This window comes from Desmodus rotundus, chromosome 5 (assembly GCF_022682495.2).
Source record: "Desmodus rotundus isolate HL8 chromosome 5, HLdesRot8A.1, whole genome shotgun sequence".
NCBI classification, from domain to species: Eukaryota; Metazoa; Chordata; class Mammalia; order Chiroptera; family Phyllostomidae; genus Desmodus; species Desmodus rotundus.
The window spans coordinates 165124190-165145210 of record NC_071391.1 but is presented as its reverse complement, the minus strand read 5'-3'; the positions used below and the strand labels follow the sequence as shown (position 1 = coordinate 165145210).

The following is a 21021-nucleotide window of genomic DNA, read 5'->3' as shown; positions in this document are numbered from 1 at the left end:
CGCTGTCTCGCCCTGTCTCTGCGGTTTCTGTCAGTGGTGGGTGGGGTGGGTGAAGACTCTGGGCCCACGGAGGTGTTAAAACAAGACCTTCGCAGTCCTGCGCAGTGTCCCAGCAGGCGGTCGGCGGGCCAGAGGAGGCTGCCGAGAGGTGTGTCTGCTAAGGCCCAATCGGGGGGCTCAGTAGGTGCTGGGCAGTAGGAACAGTAGGACAGCAGGGCGGGGTGGGGGGAGCGTCAGGGAGACCACCAAGCACCCACAGCAGCTTTGCAAGCGGAGCACCGCCCAGGGCGCTATCTGAGTCGTGGACACGGAACCGGGGCTGGGGTGGCCACAGCTCCCAGCCAGCACATGGATGGAAAAGCCAGTGAGTGCAGCTCAGTTACTCTTCCGTCTGTCTGTGGGGCTGAGTGGCTCTGGAAAGGGGGCGACGGGGGCTCTGCACCCCGCCAGCAGCCTGAAAGCCACCCAGTCTCACCGCACAGCCTCTGGGCAGAGAGCTCTGCGTGCAGCCTCTCTGTGTAAATCTTTTTATAATGCAGCTAAAAAAGTCTCCCGCGGCCAGTGCACTGGTGGAACAGGGAGCTCGTCTTTCCTGCTGAAGACTGGAATTCTATTTAGGGCTTGTCCCTGGGAAAAAAGGCAGAAGCTTGGAGTGAAAGAGATTGTATCGTATTGTTTTCTGTTTGAAGGGCCTGACTTTATTGTGAGTAAAGGCAGAGAGTAGAGTTGCAAAAAAAGGGACCACATTCTCTGGAGTTGCTCCCTGCCGGACAGACGGAGCCAGGTGATGTTAGGGTAGGTCGGGGTTCTCAGCCTCGACCTTGAAGCCTTCAGAACTCAGGAGCCTGCTCGTGAGCATCGCGGGAGACTTCACTTTCCCAGGCTGCTGGTGGGCGAGCTGGCTATTTCAGTGAGCGAGCAGCGAGGGAGGGAAGTGCCAGGAGATGTGGATGCACCCAGCTGGGGGCGTCTGCCTCCGCTCAGACCTGAACCCCAGCTGCCTGCCGGCTCTCGCCTTCCCTGCTGGGGGGGCGACAAGAAACACAGAATCGATTTTGGTCTTTCCTCCCTGGCCAGAGAGTCCTAAAAATAAGCAAAGTTCAGGTGCTGGGGTGGCGTTTCTGACGAGCAGCAGCTGTCCTGGAGAAAAGAGAGAGTTGGGAAATTCCGAGCTTATCCTGACTCACTCTGTTCTTATTTTTAAGAAATAAAGCCCAGCAGGCGTGGATTGAGCTTCTGGCTGTGCCAGGCGCCCTACTAACGCAGAACACCCAGTCGACACGCAGGCACAAACCCCTGCTCCCACGGGATTCCAGGCTCGGGAGGTGTGAGTGGAGGGCGGGGGCGGGGACTGGCACGGGGAGACGACCGGGCACCGCCGGCAGCACGAAGCAGCATGTTATGGTTTCGTTGTTACAGGGCATAAATGCTGTGGAGAAAAGAGAAAAGTAGACCACGCTGGGGGGCTGGGGCAGGTTGTAGTTTTAAATGCAATGGTCGGGGGGCTCATTATAAAAGGTGACATTTGGCCCTGGCCGGGTAGCTCCGCTGGTAAGAGAGGGTCGTCCCGATGCACCAAGGTGGCGGGTTCGACCCCCGGTCAGGGCACATACAAGAATCAAGCAAAGAATGCACCAGTAGGTGGAACAGCAAATCCATGTCTGCCTCTCTCTGCCCCTTCCTTTCTCTCTCTCTCTAAAATCAATAAATCAAAATAAAATAAAAAGGTGGCGTTTGAACATGCATTTAGGGAGTTGTGGGAAGAAACTATTGAGTGTTGGGAGCGAGAGTATCACAGAAGGGCAGGTGGGTGCTGCGGCCCCCGTCCGTCTACGCACCGGCGTGCCGGCGGACAACCAGGAGGCAGCTGGCTGCACAGGGCCAGCAGAGGGCCCGGAATCAGGGGCGCGGCCCTCGGGAGGCAGCAGGGGCCCGGCGTTCCCTGGCGTTGGAATTCTGGGTTTACGATGGGAAGTCAGCGCCGGTTTCACGTAGAGGAGAGACAGGGTTTGCATTCCGTTTCCACAGGCTCGTTCCGGGCTCTGACTTCGTCACAGAGCATAGGGTGGTGGAGGAAGGTAGATCAGAAGCCGGCTCGGCCCTTGGAGAACCCCACGGGAGCGACTCAGACGGCAGGTGAGGGTGGCCGGCTCCCCTGGTGGCAGAGGACGTCCTGAGAAGTGGTCACGTTCTGGGTGCGTTTTGAAGATGGAGCCTCGGGCAGTTCTGGCAGAATAGGTGGGTGTGGTGTGGAAAGAAACGAAAAGTCTACAGTGATGTCGAGGACCTTAGATTAAGTCGTCACCAGCTGAGGTGGGGAAGCCTGCAGGTGGAGAAGGCTTGGGTGCAAAAAGAGACGAGAAGGTCAGTGTGGAACACACCGAGTTTGAGATTATAAGACCTGCAGAGGGGGGTGCTGAGCGGGCAGGGATCTCCAGGAGTGTGCCTGGGAGGCTGCCGTCCAAGCTGGATGTACAACGGAGCCATCGGCCTACGGGTCAGGGTCCTGCAGGCCCTGGGTGGCCTGGGCAAGCGTGTAGAATGCCATGTGGGTCTGGCAGCTATGGCCACAAGCCCTGGTGCTGTGGGTCTGGAGGGAAGGGGGGAAGGGAGGGATCACAGATGCGGGTGGTTGACACTTCCTCCCAGAAGCTTCCCTGCAGAGGGGTGCAGGGCAAGCAGTGAGTAAGAGCCCAGGACCTGTGCCTCTCTGGGAGCATCAGGGGTGCGGTTGCACGCTGATGGAATGAATGAGCGTGGATGCGGCAGGACCCAGGTTGATGAATCGGTTCTCGAGTCAGAGAGGGAGAGGTACATTTGTGTGTAGGTGGAATTCGTGTGACAGGAGGATGCAGGGGGCTCCCGTGGGGACCGATGGTGACATGTATGTGGGTGGCCAGCCTGTGGCACTCAGGAGGAGCCTCCGCAGTCTTCCAATCGCTTCTGGTTCCCTTGCAAACCAGGAGACAAAGCCAGGCACCAGCTGGGTAGCCACGGCCGGCCGGGGCAGAGGGGTGGGACTGAAAGTTGGGGGATGGGGGAGGCGTGAGAAGTCCTCTAGAAGAAGGGAGGTGCAGAGGGGTCACCTGGCCACTTTCAGAGCTCCCCGGACGCCGGAGGCCATGGCTTGCAAGCCCGTGAACGGTGTGAGTGTTTCTCTGGGCAGCTCAGCGGACGAGTTAGAGGCAGGTCAAGAGTTGAATTATCGTTCGGCCAAGCAGAGGGGCACAGTGGCAGGCTGGTCTGAGGTGACAGCGCTTGCAGGGGAGAGGTGACTCCAGCTACATGGAGCCTGAGGCAGTGACGTGAGGAGAGGACATCAGGGGCGAGGAGGCAAGGGGGCCGGGTGACGGGTGGGTCGCTGGTGCAGGAGAGTGGGGGCAGCTGTCCTGTTAGGGTCCCTAGAGGAGGAGGCTGGGGACACTGAGGAGCTGGGCTGAGGCTGGATTCGGGCCTGGCAATGGGGGGCCTTTGGGAACCTAATTTCCAACGCCCCCCAGCCCAGCTCCTCATTGCCCCAGTTTACTTCTCGCTGCGTGCATGAGAGCTCTCCTCGGACCCCAACCACATACCAGTATTCACAGGTGGCCGCTCCAGGACCGACACATCTCTTTGCTGATGCGGGGCAGGCCACCTCCCCGTCCTCACTGTGGTGGGGATCTGTGAACTTGACTTTGGAAGCTGTTCCTCCCTCGATTCACACTCCTTGGACACTAAGTGCTTTAGAACCTGCACTTGAACGTTTTAGGGTTAGTGCATTTACTGCTCCAGAGAGACGCTGAGTCTCCTGGCGGGGGGGGGGGGGGGGGGGGGCAAAGGGTGGGGCGGGGAGGGGATGAGGATGCATTGATGCTACAGGACAGTGGAGCCCTGCCTTCCTGCCGCACCTGCCGCAGCCCCGCATCCGTCTCCAGCAAATTCCCGCCACTGTGCAACGGCTTCCTCGTTACAAAGTCTCCAGTTGAAGAGGCCGACACAGCAGAACGTGACGTCCCAGCCCAGCACAGACACTTTTAAATGTTTAGGACTTACCAAGAGAAGCCGTCCTCCTGGACGTAAACCACCCACGGCATACGTGTTCCTGCGATTGACGGAGCTACATCTGGAAGTTGGTTTTCTTTGTTTTTCCTCGAGTGGAGAATGTCATGGGTAAAAAAGGAATCTTTGGTGAAGAGACATGAGTTCGGCCGTGGCCCTGAGTCAGCCTTGGGGAGGGCCGCTGCTGGACAGCTGTGGCTCTGTGTGCGGCCGGTGACACTTCCAGGCAGAGGCCTTGGAAACCCTGACTGGAATGGACAGTGCCGGTGCCCTGCTGTGGCCACCGGCTCCAGACCGGCCGAGGAGTGAAACCAGCACCATTTCTAGACACAAGAGCCTTCAGGTTGCTGTCCTGAGACTCACGGCTGGGGGTCCTGTTGAAATAAACCACGGCAACCACACTGTCCACGGAGATCTCGGTTTTGGTTTCTCTCTCTTTCTGGTTGTTGTTTCTGTTTTGTTCGGTTTGCAAGTCTCGGTCATCTTCATACACGGCTGACCCAGGCTTCACTGTCTAGGGTGCGTGAGTGACCTTGGTGTTCCTACACACCGGATTCGCGCAGTGGGGATGATGGTCGGTCAGAGGCAAGAGTGAGGATGGATCAGAAGTACATGGTTTAAGGAAGCTTCTTGTTCTTTTATGGGACAGGACACGAAGAATGTCCTTTATATGGAAAGGATCAAGTATGATGCGTAGACCTTAGGCACGGCAGCGTGGTCTGATGCTGGTTACCACAGCTCCCTACGAAGTCTCGCTATGCAGCCTCCTCACTCTTCCCTCTCGCTCGGGGACGTTTGGCTGTACGTGGGCCTTTGCCCTTCTGGAGAAGTTTTAGTTAGTGATCCATTTAGAAAGAGTGGGCTTTTTTTATACTGAGTCCTCGTAGCCATAACATTGTATCGCTGTCCATGTATCTGTCTTCATAAATGTTGGGGGGTACACTTCTGTACTTCTCTGTGGGTCCGGGTAACCTTCTGTATGCTCCTAGGTAAGAGCAACTTCGTGTTTCTGCCGAGGCAGCTTGGTTCTGGGATGCGTTTGCTGGAGCGTAAAAGTGTCCTTGACATTCGCTCTTGCTCTTGCAACCACGTTACTAACCCTTTCCTGAGTGTTTGTAAGAGTTTGTCTGTGCGTCCTCCTACGTGTACACACTCAGCTGTGAACAAAGTACTGCTTATTTTCTCAGCTCTCACACACACTTTTTCTTGGTTAGTGCAACATGGCGAGTGACGGAATGTGTCCTTTGCTCTGTCCTGGCTTTCGTGAGGAACGCTCTCATTGAAGGAAGGATGACGTTTCTGTCACTTTTTTCCCCAAATGACCCTCATTAGGTTAAGAAAGTTCCCTTACGTTGCTGCTCCGCCGGGTCGCATTTCGTTACAATCGTAGACGCACGTTGAGTGTTACCAGAGGCCGTTCTCCTGCGCTTAGTCCGACCGGGTGCTTTCTCCTTCCTGTCGCCTCCGCGTACGGCTTGTGCCAGCGCGGGACTCTCGAGCGCTGCTGGGGTAGATCTAGCTGGGTCTGTGCCTGTTTTCTCCCTGCACGCACATCTGACGGACATCTGGGTTCTATTTGCTTTTATTTTGTTTTAAATTTTTGTTTCTTTACTCATGAGTGAGGTTGGCCTCTATTTTTCCTTAACTGCTTTTGTCTGACTTAGAAGGAGGGGTTTTTTGTTCCTATTTTTATTTTTTCCCATTCCTTGCAAGGTTTTGTGTGCGACTTGCATTATCGGGCCTTGACATTTTGGTCTCACTCAGCTGAAAGCAAGGCCCAGTCACTTCCTTGCTGGAAGGCTTCTTTTGTCCAGTTTTTTCAAGGCTTGCAAAATTATTTGAACTCCTGGTTCCTTTGGAGTCAGTTTTCTTAAATTACTTGCTTTTCTAGGTGTATATTCATTGCCTCCTATATTACAATTTAAGATTAGCCTAGAGTTATTCATTTAGTTTGAAATCTCTGTTATCCATTTCACTACAAATACAGTCTATTTGAGTCACACTTCTTTTTCCTTTCTTGACCAGAAAGTGTTTGTTTCATCTTATAGGTTTTGTTAAATGATATTCTTATTGTTTCTTAGTTGTTCCGATATTTAAAGTACTTCATTTTTATCTAAACCCAGGAGTTATTGATAAGATTCTTTTAGAATCTTTTCATTATTGATTTTTACCTCAGTTGCATTAAGTCAGAATACAGAACCCACGTGACGCCGGTTCCGTGAAGTTCGGTGACCTTCACACTCCTGTGCACTCAGTTTTTGTGAAGGTTCCACCTGTTTGGGGGAAGATCGTGGATTCTCAGTTTGTTGATGATGAGACTGACGTTGTCCATGAAATGTAGGTGGTTACCGTTGTGCCTCTGAGAGCTTCTAGATTTTTACGGATTTTGTAGGTTTGCTGTATTAAGCAATACGTAGTGAATTTCCCCACTGCGATGGTGTGTTTGCCATTTTTCAGGAAGTGTATCATGTTTCCTTTTTGTATTTTGAAGCTGCGTGATGTAACAAACTCAGAACTTTAATAGCTTGGTGACGCACTGGACCTTTATGGTTACGTTCGGTTGGACTGCAACTTTGTTTCGGCTGGGTTTCCGGATCGCCCTGGACTTCCAGCCTTACCAATGTCTTACCGTCTCACACTTCGCAGTTTTATTCTTCTTCCTTTTGGCTGTCAAGTCCAACCCATCTGTTTTGTGATCTTTAATAAATTTGGAGCTTTTCTGACTTTTTTAAAGTATACCTCTGTCTCCGTGCATTCTTTCTCCCGTTCTTCCTTTCGCAGTTTGGCAGCCGTGCGTTCTGTTCCCTTCTCCCAGAGGGTACCACTGAGATGCTACCAGGCAGACCCAGGAAGTCTAAAGTGGATATCCTAACCTCCCCGTTCTCAAAATACACAAAAGTCTCAGCGCATCATACCTGACTGAGATACTTACCAGCCAGGTGTGCTGGTTAGTTTGTTTATTTTAGTGCAGTATTTTAACTGGCTTTAGTTACTGTATAGAATCTACTTCACCATCTGGTGAGCAGTCGACGCCTCTCACCTTTGAACTGATTTGGTCTTGGCTGCTCCGGCAGACACGATGGTCTCCTGGGTCCCCAGTCCCTGTCCGTGTCTGGGGCATCACCGAGGGTGGCCTCCTCTTGCCTGCTGGACGGTTCTCGTGACTCCTGTGCCGATGGCCCACGGAGGGGGTGCAGCGAGGGCTCGTGTAAGGAGATACTGGCTGGCGGACTTGGACTGGCCGGGTGATCGGGTCTAACCTGGGTGTGAGCAGAGGGGCTCTTCGCACGCCACACACACACAGAGGGAGCACACAGCGGTGTTCAACTCAGTTCCTATCAACGTGGCATTTTAGACTTTCTTATTCCGTAACTTCATTATGGCTCTATTTGTGTAGTGAATCAACATTTATAAAGACATTCACACCATCTTCTCCCACCCCTCGCCAAAAAAAAAAAGAGGTCAATTGTATATTTTTTTAAGGAGACCTTTGTCCCACTTTTTCTCAGTGACTCGAATTCTGGGACACGTGAGGGCTTCATTATCAAGTGTGTGTATTAGGTGTCCGTGGCTCTGGGCCAGACCTGATTGGGGCGGGATCAGAGTCCCTTTTCTCCGGAGTGTCCAGCGGCGAGGCCACAGGGACGCGATGACGTGGAACTGCAGACCTTTGGCTCAAAGGGAGTCACGGAGCGCGTGGGGCGCAGCACTTCCCACAGTGACGCCGGCGACGCCGGGATCCTTTCCTCAGAGCAGCCTGGGGAAGCCCTCGTCTTAGAAACACACAGAACTAACACCCAGCCGAGGCTCAGCCTGGAACACGCTCGGGGAGCCCGAGGTCCGCCCTGCCCCACCCCGCCTGGCCCCCAGTACAGCCGGATCCACAGAATCCTCCAAACGTCCTCCGCACGGAACCCCGCATTTCAGCGCCCCAAGGGCCTTCAGCCGGGCTGCAGGCGGCCAGCATGCATTCGGCTTCTCGCAGCCCCATCTGGGACCCAGCAGCACTTTTCTGCTCGAGAAGCAGTCGCTACTCGCGTTAGGAAGAGAATCAGGTAGCGAGTGGCTGTCATGTTCCCACCTAAAATAATTCCCCTTTGATCCAGATCACGCCCAGGCGTGTGGCTTGGGTGGGCCCCATTTGCCATGTCTTCTTAAGGCCCGGGCAGGGTCTGCTGCTGGCGTCCTCCACAGCCTTGGACGGGGGAAACCTGTGGCATGTCCGGTACCAGGCGTGTTGTGACAGCAAGCCTCGTTTCGGACTCTGTCTGTCGTTTGCATCAGGCGCTGCGCTGGTCCCTCTCAAGAGGACTCTTTCAAGCAGACGGGCTCCACGCTCCCTCCCTGCTGTAAATTTAAATTTCCAAAGCCCCTTCTCCGCCCCCTTCTCCGACCACACAGGGAGCAGGAGGTGTGTTTGCAGCTATAATCAGCACACTGAAATACCAGCTAGACTCAGAGGGAGTGCAAAATCCGTAAGCTCACGACTCCCAAAGAAGCTCTAAAACTACCTCGTGGCTGTGGGCCCTTCGTCACCTCTGACCCGGAGGGGACCCCTCCGAACCGTCTTAAGGCTTATGGGGTGTTCCAGAATAGCTCCGTGGTCCAGGGGAGTCTGATTCACAGGGGATTGTTCTGGACACTGGGGAGTCTTGGCTGCCGGCGGGCCCCTTCCTCTCTTGCGTCTGTCCTTTGTGTAAAAGCTGTTCACTTCCCGGCACCCTCCTTGAGCGCGGCGCCTGCCTGCATGGCCCTCACACCCCGTCGTCCCACACAGGGCAGGTACCAGACGTAGTTGTGAGGCGGCCTTGCTGGAGACAGGGGTGGGGGGGTGTTTCCAGCTGAAGGAGCGTCCGGTCCCTGCCCCGTGCCCGGCCCTGTGGCGTGTCCTGTGTGTATGTCCTCTCCTCCACCCGTGACTGCCCTGCGCGAGGTGGGGCAGTTGTCCTGGACCCCAGTTTGCAGATGATGGGTGTGAGGGTCCCGGGGGCTCCTGGAACCATCCCGGAGCTCATTTAACTCATAGCTGGGCCTTAGACGGAAATCAGTGCCCACCACAGGGGGGTCTTTGGGGACCCAGCATCCGGGGGCGCGGCTCCGCCTCGGCATCGCCCTCTGGGAGGCTTGGCGGTTGGCGGTCCCCGCCCCATCGGTTATCCCGCAGCCTTTCCCTGTGTGCGCACACACGACGGACCCCATGCACACACATGACAGAATGTGGGCGCACACATGACGGAAGCCGGGCCACTGCGCATCCTCACCCGTCATGTGCTGCTCTAACATGATTACTACAGAGCATCATTCTAGAACGACCAGCAAGAAGCCACTCCTTGTTCCTAACCCCCTCAGTGGCTCCCGGGGCCTCACAGGCCAAGTTCAGACTCTATCTGCACCCCTGCAGCAGCTCCTAGCCGAGCCTCATCTACTCCTGGGCCCAGCAGACAGGTGGCTGGAGTCCAGGGGCTGACATCTCAAAGGTCATTCCCTGCCTTGGTCAGGTGTCTGCAGGAGGCCCGTCCTGAGAACCGTCCGGTGGGCAGCCCCCCTTCTGCACCCCGTCCTGGCCACTGTCGGAGCCTCGACCTTCCGCACGGCTGGGTGTGAGCCCACTGCAGGAGGCCGAGCGTGCACTCGGGCTGAGAGAGAGCCTGGGGTCGGCACATGCTGTGTGATCGTTTGCTGGGTAAATGGCCTGCCCTGAAAACATCCCTTTTTAAACAATGCATCCCCTCTGTGGGCGCACAGATGTCGTCTACAGGACGGAGCTCGGTGCTGGGCTTCCCCAGAGGGCGCCGGGTCTCCTGCTGTCCACCTTGCCCTTGCTGGTCCTGGGCTCACAGGACCCACTGAGCAGAGGAAGCTGTGGGGCCTGCCGGGGGGCGTGCCCTGCGCCGTCTGCCCGGGATTTGTCTGGAGAGCTGTGCGGCCTCTGAGGCAGAGCGGCCCTCAGTGGTGTCTACAGAGCAGAATTGCCCTATAATTTCCCTGCTTAGATTCTCGGGCCCGTGGTGCCAGGCCTCTCCTGAGGGCCCCAGCACACCCGGGGGCTCCTACTGAAAGCCAGCTCTGCAAGCACTGTCATTTTAAGTGGATGTCCTCATTCCCTCCCCCAGTTCCACTCTTTGAACGACCTGTCCCGGGGGTGCTGGAGGCCTCTCTGAGCCCCGCCTGCTGCCCCATCCCAGGTTTCCCGCTTTTAGGGACTAGACGCGGGGGTCTCAGCTTTTCCACCGGAGGGCTTGGGTCCATGGCCCTGGAGGGGGACAGATGGACACACGGCAGCCATTGTGGCTACCGTGGGGCACCAGGTGTGCCCATGCCCAGGACTCCGAAACCCAGTCACCATCCACCATGCCCAGTGATCCCATTGCCTGGCCGCCCGCTCGGCTCTGCTGCTCTGGCAGGAAGGCTGGCGAAGGGTCCAGAAAGTCAAAGGGGACAACTTGAAGACAAACCCTGCCCACTCCCCCACTGCTGGGACAGACGGACAGATATAGAGGGCAGGCCTTCTGCACTTTCCTTCCACCCCAGAGAAATGAGGGCCGTGCTTCAGTAGAGCAGCCTAGTAGGAGGAAGTCCCACCTGCAGACCTCTCAGCTCGTACCTGGAGAAATGACCCGGGTGACCCACTGATGAAGCGGCTGGTGGGGCGCCAGGTTCCCCCGGGGAGTTCCAAAAGCAGGCTGTGACGAGAACCCACAGCCCATTCTGTGGCTGCTTCTCTCCTGAGTCACGGTGGTGAGTTCCAGGGACTTTGATGTGGCTTTTTTGTGCTGAGCCAAAGCCTTGGTGTCCTCTATTCTGGGGATGTCCATGTGACTGTAATTGGTTTCCCAAAGGGCCCCGGGCCGGCCACTCCTTCCGATCAGGCCCTGGTGTGCAGGACTCTGGGCAGGAGGGTGCGGGGTTTGCGGGGCACCCTGGGTGTGTATCACTCACCCGCGTTTGGGCTGCATGTGCCTCAAAGTACAGAATGGAGAGACACACCGCGTGCTCTCTGTCCCTGCCGCGTGGTCTTGGCCACCAGGGTGGTGGCATCACCGAAGCCTGCTCACAGCGGCAGCGGCCAGTCCGAGGGTTTCAGACACGTGAGGGCCTAAGCAACATGCAGAGCATGTGTTGACAAACAGCTTCTGTTTGGACAGAACTTTCTGCCCTGAAATCAGATATCTCGCATGACCTGAGCTGGGACAGAGGACTGTGTGACCCTTCCCCTCCCCTCCCCCTCCCCCTCCCCCAAGGCCCATGACCTTCCCTGTCCCGGGCCAGCTGGGGGCTCCTGAGGCCTGTCACTTTTACCACCTGGCCTCCCAGGGGGAGGTCTGGGCATGGCTGGGAGTTGGAAAAGGTGAAAAGGAGGCGGGATGGGGAATGGAGGGTCAGCCCAGGATGTTTGCGGAATTGTTCGACGGCTAGTTAAGAATGCTCACGTGCAGGTGGCAGGACCTGCCGGGTCCCGGGTGTCCCAGGGGTCCCCAAGACACGTCCGGTGTGAGACAGGCCATGGACCTCACACACCTCTCGCTCTCAGGCTGAGGGCACTCGCCACTGCTCCACGGCGCCTCTCTGGGACCCTTGGTTTCCTGACACCTCCCAGCCCACGCATTCTGAGCTTCTGAGAACCTTGGAGAGGTGTTCAGATTGCCTGTCATCCCCCAGAGGCCAGGTGACAACATGGAGGCCGCCGGGACGCTGGGTGGACACCGCAGGAGGAGGAAAAGGATGCCGTGTGGTTTCGGGTTTTGCTCGCTGAGACCTTCAGCTGTATTTTGCCCATGTCTCCTCCAGGAAGGTCGGGGTGGACGTAAGGGCTGCTGCTCCTGCCGCTGGGAGGACCCTTCCCCGCAGACCCCACTTGGAGGCTCCCACATCGACAGGTGGAATCTGCTTTGCTTTATGGTTCCTGCACTCAGCCCAGCACAGGCGGGCTGTTGGTGGGCAAACCGGAAGGGAGAGGGGGTCTTCACTGTTGTTTTGCTAGAGGAGTTGAGTCAGAGCAAGTCTCCTTGGGTCCCAAATGCTGCTTCTTCACCAAGCTGGTGAGAGCGACTGGGACAGGCTGCAGGAAGTGATAACCAAACACATCAGAGAGGAAACTTCACACAACCTTGAGGGAGAAGAGACGGCCATCGAGACTCAGAAGTGGGGGTAGGGGGAGGACAGGCTGCCTGCAGGTGGCCAGCCCAGGGTTGCCCCCGCCTGTCATGCGTGTCTTCTCTCTGGCCCTCAGCTCCCACCTGTGCAAGGAGGGGCCGTGCGGTGATGTGCAGGAGGGTGGGGGCTGCAGGGAGGCCGTGCATCTCTGCTCCGGAGCCCCGGGCAGGCCCGGCGCCCTGTCGCCCGTTTCGGGACTGCCTTCCACATTCACAAGTGGTTTGTTCACTTCCTGAGCCTGGAAGAGCCCAGCGGAGTGCTGGCCGCGTTTCATTCTGACCTTGGCAGTGAAGGGATTGTATGAAGTCACTGGTCAGTGCAATGCCAATTAAGGGGGGGGGCTGGTTAGGGGGGCGGCATTGTGAAAAAACCTTTAAAAACAGCCCTGCTCTGGTGTTTGAAATAAACTCCCCGGCCCCGATGGCTTCCCCGATGGATTTGTCATTTGTCTTCTTTATGTCTCGTCTTGTGTCTTCCCGTAAAACATCATGTGATGCTTTTGCAACCGGAAAAGACATTGCACACGCCTTCCTATTTCTAAGTCTGATGGGAAGTCAGCCAGGGTTCTAACGGCCCGTCAGCCCATCACAGGAAGGCGGTTGCTTCATCGGCATCCGACTCGCATTGAGATTACGCTCCCTCTGGGTAGCCGTGTCAGGTGTTAGGGAGGGAGTGCGCAGCCCAGATTGTTTTTTGAGGGGTGGATTAACTTCCCATAAAAGCACACTTTCTGTCTCAGAACCCTGACTGTTCACAGAGACCTGTGTTAAGCGCCACATGTATACCAGGCTCCGTGGGGGAGCTTTTGGGGATCCAAAGGTATGTGGCCTGGACCCAGCCCCCACGGGGCTTTTCACGTGTTTGGAGAGGGAGACCCGTGTGCTGGGGACACTGTTTGTATTTTATTTCAAGAGACACAGGCACTAAGGAACGGGAACCCCGACGAGGGCGACCTCACTGCGGGGCGACCTGCGGGGTCACACGCTGCCTTCCAGCCCAAGGCTGTGACTTCTCTCCACCGTCTGGTCCTCTGCCAGGTGTCCCTTTCCTCCCACACAGCGACACCCTCTGGTTTCTCAGCTGCAAGCAGACGGCACCTGCCCTGGCCCATTCCCGGTGAGGCTGCCGGAGGTGCCGTGTCCTCCCCAGAGCCCCTGCTGTCCCCTGTGTTGTGGGGACAGTGGTATCAGGTGGGTACAGGGAGGGGCCCCAGTACGGACGAAACCTTCGTGCCACGGGCTGCTACCTGGCGCACATTCCGAGTCTCCTCGTCTGGGAGGGTAGGGAACAGGTGCCCCGTCAGACTGTGGGGACGGCCACATTAACTGAGCCGGCAAAGCTGCTCACACGGGCTGGGCACCCTGCGCTGCGTCACTCCCCTGACTGTGTCGCTGTATGTCATCAACCGTGCTGTCAGCTTCCCGGGACAGGGAGCTGCCGCCTCACCCAGGGCCCAGCAGAGGCCCCCACACGGGACCCCCTGGCCCCCAAACGGCAACATCACCCATCCGGCCTCAGGGACGCCGTCTGCTCAGCCACGCTTGCCATGTGCCTGATCGTGTGTGGCAGGGAATTTGCCTAGTTTCTTAACAGACACGTTGGGTCGGAAATGCAGGTGATTTACACTGCCCGTGTGAGTCTGGTCCCGGCAGGTTGGCCAGAAGGGCTCTGGAATAGTTTCAAACTGAGGTTCCCCTCCGGGAGTTGGGTGTTTCCTTTCCCTTCTCGCTGCGGAGCAGAAACACCGCCACCGGCAATGGCACAGACACTGAGCGTTGTCCGGTTGGTGGAAGGAACTGGCTCCAGTCTCCCTGGGACCTGAAAAGGCTTTGCCTTGAGGTTTGTTTTGGGAGGAGGGTAAATTGCCACTGTAGAAACCCCCAGCCACCAAGAATATCCCAACAGCCTGTTAGGAAAAGATTATTTTAAGGTGGAAGTTAGGAGTAGTTAGCTTCCTTTGGCATGGCTACCTCCTCCCCTGGCATTTCTAAAGTGCAGGACCTGTCAGTGGGGGGCGGGGGGGCTGTCTCTGCCAGAGAACGGCCTGCGGGCTGCCAGTGTGGAGGCACTCCCTGCAGCAGCCCCTGTAATTGGGGGCACAGGCGGGAGGCAGCTGCCCCTGCCTCGCCTCTGGGACAGGGTGAGGGCCCAGGGTGTGGTGCAGGTTCCCCGGCGGTTCAGATTAAGTCTCATGGACCACAGTGGCAATTGCTTGATGGTGAATCCCGTAGTGGCTGCGTTCCTGGCCCGCCTCACTCCGTGCGTCTCTGTCCGTTCCCTGGGATCCATTCCCAAACCAGCCTCTGGGTGGGAACCCAGGTCTCGGGCTCTGCTGCCAGGGACAGGCGAGGTGGACTTCTGCTGTGTAGGTGCAAAGCGAGGGAAAGCCCGAGAGCTCCCGGGAGCGTGAGATGCATTCAGCAGCACGAAGGCCCTTTCAGACTCGAAGCAGGAACGCGTCCGGGTTTGGAACTGCCGTTTGGCGGGCCTCCTGCGGGCACTTCCAGGAACTCCGATGTTTGCAGAAATGGGTCACTGCCCGCAAAGAGCTGTTGGCATCACCGCGTAGGCCGAGGGTTCCCTCGTGAGAGGGCACGCAGTTCTGCGATCTCCATTGCTTTTCAGTCGTGTGTGCCCCGTGTGCCCCTCTGCAGAGCGTCACGACTGTGACCGGAACAAAGGGACGTTTACAGGAAGACGGAGCGTTGCTGATGGAGACAGTTTTCTGCAAGCACAGCAGCCTGGGCAGAAAGCTCCGGGCTGGTGGTCAGCAGCCAGCCCATCTTGCCAACCCTGACCGTGTGCCTTCGCCCACTGCCTTCCCCTCTCTGCACCCCTCTTGGGAAGGTTGGAAGACGTGTTCTAGAACCTCCTGGCTTTCTTTATTTACGTTAGAAAAATACAGGATGAGAACATCCTCCATCGTGACTCACAAGGTGAAATACGCTGGCAGAGCAGTTTTTATTTTATTTTGGTTGAAGCAGGCGGACGGTGAACATTCAGGACACAGAAGCGAGCCAGGTCAGAATTCACGCCAGAACAAACTCCCGCTTGGCACAACCCGCTCAGCCAACCGCTGGGCACCTCCTGCGCTGGGGCAGCCCCAGCTGCTCCGGATTTATTCCGGGCACGCAGAGAACCACTGCAGTGATTGAGAGGTGTCCTGTGGCCTTGCGGTAATGAGGGCTCCGTGCTCGCTCACTGGGAGGGCTCTGGGCGTTGGAGACCTGCCTCCCCTTCCCCGGCCAGCCTCTTCTCGTCACAGGGAGCAAACACACTTGACAGGACGGTCATTTTCTCCAGCCATACAAAAAAGAAAAAGCACCCTGACTTACCTGTGAATTCATTTAGCTGCCATGGCTGGAAAAACAAATGGACTTTCCTTCCGGACAAAGGAGGCACTTCGACCCTGGTGGTTTGTCACCACGGCCTGGGCGAATCGTCCTACAGCATCAGGACAGGTGACCGTCATGCTCCCTCCTCGGGGGGCTGCCCCCCGAATCCTCCCTGCTTTCCAGCAGCGAGCGTGTGAGGTTGGCAGATGCCAGTTGGTCAGACGAGGTCTCAGGCTCAGGGAGGCGTGGTGGCCGTGGGGTCTCCTGCCTCTCGGCCCAGGACGGCCCCCACCCTGCCTGTGACTGACAGCCGTCATCGGGGATGGCACGCTAGGCGAGACAATGACAACAGTGGTCATTCTGGCAGAGTGGTGACATCCGCAGCCTGGTGTCACATCTGTGACCACGCTTGGTCCTCACCTACAGCCCTCTGAGAGCAGCACTGTCGGCTGAGCTGTGTCCCCCCAAACCTATGGGTTCGTGTCCCACCCCGTGTGCATGTATCAGAGGTAGGGTCTTCAGGGGGGTCGAATTAAAATGAGTTCAGGAGGGGGGCTCTAGCCAAACCCCGGGCGCTGCCATCAAACGGGGGAATGTGGACTCGGAGACGTGCCGAGAGCAACGCCGGCGTGAGAGACACGGGAAGACTGTCTGCTCGCCAGGGAGAGGCCTCAGAGGGGCCGACTTGCCCACGCCTGGCCTTGCAGGAGCAGCCCCGGCACTGGGAGGCGGCAGACATCTGTGGTGGGAGGGGCGGCCCCAGGCCAGGAGGGGCTGCTGGGAGCCTTCCTGGCTCACACCTGCCTGGGCCCGGGTCCTTCGCCCCACGGTGACCCCCCGCCTTTGGAAGTTTGGCCCCGAGGTGTGGTCTACATACACTTGAGTGCACAAAGGCATCCTTCAGCACACAAACACTCGCACACTTGAGTCACAGGCTTTTGTGGGCTGAAATCACGCTCAGCTCTGCTTTCTGTCCCTCAACAGTCGTAGCTTTGCCACGTTTTGCTCTCTCGTCTTGCTCGTTGCAAAGCAGAGCTTGCACTCTGTGGTCTGTCGGGCAAGCGTAGGGGAACAAACGCTGATTAGCACTTCATTCTCTGAGTCGGTGGCCGCCTGCTGGGGTCCCCAGCCCTCTTCCGCATCTCTGGTTTTGGGAGGGCAGCTGCTTGAGGGGAGCCCAGGCCAGGGGTCATGCGGGGTGCCTGGCGGGGGGCAGGAGGAGGGCTGTGCCGTGCTCTTAAGTTCCCTCCATTTCCAAATATCTGTGAGCTGCGCCAGATCGGATGTTCCTTGAGTCGTCTGGTTCTGGAGTCACCCGGGAGGGTGGCGGGGCCGGCCCGGGGGCTGTCTGGTGTACATGCTGGCCCCGACCTTGTAAGGCCTAGGCACGGAAAGGTTAAGGTCGGGAGCGACTGGTGTGATGTGATGGTGGCGGCTGAAGAGCGAATGGCAAGCTGCGGTGCCGGCTGGCGAAGACCCGAAGACCTGGGGCAGCCTCAGGGTGATGAGACTTTCCCTTGACCCCTCCCCTTGGCAGGCTCCCCATTCCAGCCCGTCACCTGGGGCCCAGAGTCTCGACTCCGTGTGGTGGTGGCCCTGCCCCGGCAGCCAGGAGTCCTGTTTCCTCACTGGGCCCTGCCGCTCAGCCCCGTGTCTGTGAGGGGTGTGCGGAAGAGGGCTGGGGTGCGGGGTCCCCGGCTGGCACTTTTACTGTACTTCCGGTGTGGGTTCAACTCCTGCTGAGTTAACCTGCGCCCTTGCCTTTGAAGGAGGCCCGTGCCTACTGTAGGTGAAGGAAGCACGGAGTGTTTATTTCTAGATTTCTGGTTTCGGCACTTTTGCACTGAATGCAGTTCTCTGTCTGGTCTTCCGTTACTGGTTCGCAAACAGGGGATTGCAGCCTGGTTCACGGCTCAGGAGGGACGAGGGCCCTCGGGGAGGAGCCTCAGGCCCCTATGCGCAGGCCCCTGGGGGTCAGTGGCTCCCTCCTGCAGGGCCCCCACCTTACACAACTCACAGAGATCGGGCTACAGCCACTGGGCCCCACCCACTTCCCTGGGAGCCGGAGCCCCAGCGGCACAGCCAGGCAGCGTCTCCCTCCTATAATAGGCCTGGGCGTGGGGCCCAGGTGGGCGGGGCCCAGGGGAGCTCAGCGTCCGGCCCGCTGCGCATCGAGGTTGAGTGACAGCCCGCCAAGCTGCCGTGCCTCTCGGTTCACTAGTCAAAGCCTGGGTGACAGCCTCCCCCGCCCCCCCAGCTACCGGAGGGATATTATGTAACTTCCCACCTCACCCCTGCTCACCTCCTCAGATGGTGCATGTTCTGCTACCCTAGCAACGTCTTTTTTCCTTTCCGAAGAATTTCTGGAGTGGGTTGGTCTGAGTGGAAACAGCCCCAGCTGGCCTCTTCCGTGGATGAACTGCTGTTTCTGGGCACGGGACCGTGGGATTGGGTTCCCCTGGCAAAGCCCGTCCCTTCCTGCCCTGCCCCCCGCCTGGCGTCCGGTTTATGACCCGTTTTACCGGGAGGCTGGACGCTGGGTGCAGACCTTCCTGCGACCCTGCCCGACAAGGCACCTGGCTGCTCACTTCCACTTCCCAATTCCCCAAATTCCATTTTAAGGAGATTAACGATTTGGGATAAGTTTTTTTTCCTTTCTTTCCCATTTTGGTATTATTTATTTTGACGTTCCCTGGTGCTGCGGAAGTTTTTGAAATTTATTTGTAAGGAGGAATACTGCGGGGAAAATGTAGTTTCTCCTCACTTATCGGACCCATTTTCCCCGTGTGAGGTGTGCCCTGTCGCCGTGCAGGGAGGCTCACGTGATGAGTGAGTCATTTTTAGTCCCACTTGCCACCCGCCGGCATTACACCCCGAAGCTGTCTGTTGAAAGTGAAAAATGGCGTTCTCTGGCCCACACTTGTCCATTCTTCTGCTCTCACCGCTTTGCGATTCCTTTTCAAAAGTGATGTTGGTGCATTTAGACCTTTACAGAAAAGGCTGTTGTGAACAATTTCCCGCTCCCAGTTTTTGGGTTTTTTAAATATTTTAAATATTTTTAGAGAGAGGGGAAGGGAGGGAGAAAGAGGGGGAGAGAAACATTCATGTGTGGTTGCCTCCATGTGCCCCCTGCTGGGGACGTGGCCTGCAACCTGGGCACGTGCCCTGACTGGGAATGGGACTGCGACCCTTTGGTTCACAGGCCGGTGCTCAGTCCGCTGAGCCACACAAGCCAGGGCCTGCTCCCAGTTTTGGATGCTATGCACGAAATCCCAGGAATGGGGGTGCCTGACCAAAGAACGCAGACCCTTTTAGGTCCTTGACAAACGTCGCCCGCTGCCTCTCAGAAGCGTTCCATCCTGGACAACTACCAGCCAGGTGTGTCTGTTGGCCTCCTGCGACTGGAACCACCCACGTTCCGGAAAGGGTCCGCCCGTCTCGCAGGCAGACGATGAGCCCTGGCGGTGACTGCAGCTGGGTCTTTGGACGATTGTCAGGTAAATTTATGGGGCGGACGTCAGCCTTTTTACTCCACTGCAGAGAAAGTCACACCCAGGGGCCAGCAGCTGTCGAGCCTTCTGCTCGGGAAGCGCTCCCTGTGTCTGCACATCACACCAGGTGTCACCCAGAGCACAGCTCCAGGTAGCTGATACCACACGGGCATGAAAGTCTCCCGGGGACCAGGACGCCTCTAGTGTCCTGGGCGTGATCGCTCAAACCCTGTCTCCATGTCGCCCCAGCTTCTGCCCAGCCGGTGAGTTTGGCGAGTCCGGTGACTTGTGCTCACCCATTTTCCTGGCACATCTTCCCCATGCCAGGGCCCAGGTTGGATGTAGCGGGTTCTGTTACATTTGGTGTCATAATTCTAGACTCAGGATGCTCAGGTGACCCGAGACTTCTGCGCTCTTTGGATACAAGAGTGATTTTGTGAAACAGGCGAAAACCACTGACCTTGAGGAGCATCCTGGGAAGGGGGATGGAGCGTAAAGGCGCTGAGTTAAACAGTGGACAGCGGGAAGTGCCGAGCAGAAAGGGGAAGGGTGGGAGGCGGTAACCAGTGTCGGTGGGGGCGGGAGTGGAGATTGCGTGCCACGTGCGTCACTGGGGAGCCCCTGGGAGGTACGGAGCTGGGGAGGCCTGATGAAACAGTGTCACGGCTGGTGGCCGGGTGTCTGGGGAACCCGAGACACAGCCCCCAGCTCCCCGCCCCTTCTCTGTGCGGTGGTGAGCAGAGTGGGAGAGGAGATTTGGGCACAGAAGTGCTGGGGGCCTGAGATTTCCGCTGCCCCAGAGAACTTGGACCTGCTTCCCTCTGGAGCCGCAGGACGCTCCCGGGTGGCCTCATCTGTGTCAGAGGTCTGGGCTGACCCGTGAATGAGGAGAACGCTGGCTGGACGTAGCACAGTCGATTATTTTTGGCGCCGTAGCTCTGCACTAATGGTTCTCAGGTGACTCAAGAGTCTCGCGTCCTTATGAGCACGTAGTCCCCTTGGACCCATTACTCTTTCAGCAACTCCGAACTTCCCTGGAACAGACTCCTGAGGCAGCTCCGCGACTGTTCTGCATGACCAAGGGCTGTGTGCAGGGACGGCGCGCACAGGCCCTGGGAGCAGACTCCCCGCTGGTGGTGTGCCGGAGACAGCGCACTTTGGAGAGCTGCGTCCTTACGGGAACTCCCAGCAGGGATGCCTCCCGACTGGAAGGCAGGTGTGCCCAGGTCGTTGGGGGTGTTTTCCTGGGAGTAATTTGAGGTCTGTGTGTGTTTTCCTTCAGGACAGGTTGCATCAGTGCACTGGGTGGCAATTCCCTCAAGGGTGGTCTTCGAACAAAGCCTCACGCTCGGAAAACACACCCCCGGGAAACACACCCGTCTGCAGGTGGGGCCCCGCCTGCGTGTGGGTCCTCCGGTGTTTGCGAACATTCAGTCACAGCTCTGTTTCCGCCTCGGGGCCGTCATGGCAGAACTCATCCTGAGTAAGTTGGTGGTGGGCTTTTGTAGCTGCTGGCGCTCCCCATGTTGTCTAGCTGGAGGAGGGGGTGCAGGCGAGGCTTGGGGACAGAGGCAGACGTGCAGGGGCTGGCGGCCGTGCCGGGGTCCTTTCTCTCCGTCTAGGGAGCTCATCTGCGCTTGGGGTCTCCCCAGCCAGGGTCAGAAAAGACAGCGTTTGGTGTGGCCTCGGCGTCTTCCGAATCCCTGTGGGGATATGCCTTCTGGGGTGGTGGGTGCAAGGCTGTGGAATGGGGGAAACAGAAGTCTCTCTGGCCTGGGGGGGCGATGCAGCTGCAGGCTGGACCCTCCCTGACCTCCTGGTCCTGGTCACGCCCCTTACCCAGGGCTCTTCAGTCCTGTCCGAGGGCAGCCTTCTTCCTAGAGAGGTGGGGAGCCCCGAGAGGGGGTAGGGATCTTTTCCCGCTGGTGACCACGGTCTCCGGCATCGGCCGTGGGGAGCAGTGGGGCTGTCTGGTCTGTGAAGGTAGCTGTCTGCTCACCGGG

At 57.7% G+C, this 21021-nt stretch overlaps 1 protein-coding gene across 8 annotated transcripts in view; it reads left to right on the top strand.

Moving 5' to 3' along the window:
- The window catches only part of RNF144A (ring finger protein 144A), a 72583-nt gene that overhangs the window by 17380 nt on the left and 34182 nt on the right, over window positions 1–21021 (top strand). Inside the window, exon 2 of one of the 8 annotated variants that reach the window (XM_053923941.2) lies at window positions 20301–20501. The exons of 5 other annotated variants lie outside the window; for them this stretch is intronic. In XM_053923941.2, the coding sequence (XP_053779916.1) occupies window positions 20483–20501 (19 nt within the window). In that variant the 5' untranslated portion in view covers window positions 20301–20482. Of the gene's footprint in view, window positions 1–19724; window positions 20235–20300; window positions 20502–21021 lie in introns of those variants that run through there. 2 more of the 8 variants (XM_053923937.2, XM_045189565.2) reach the window with 2 other exon arrangements.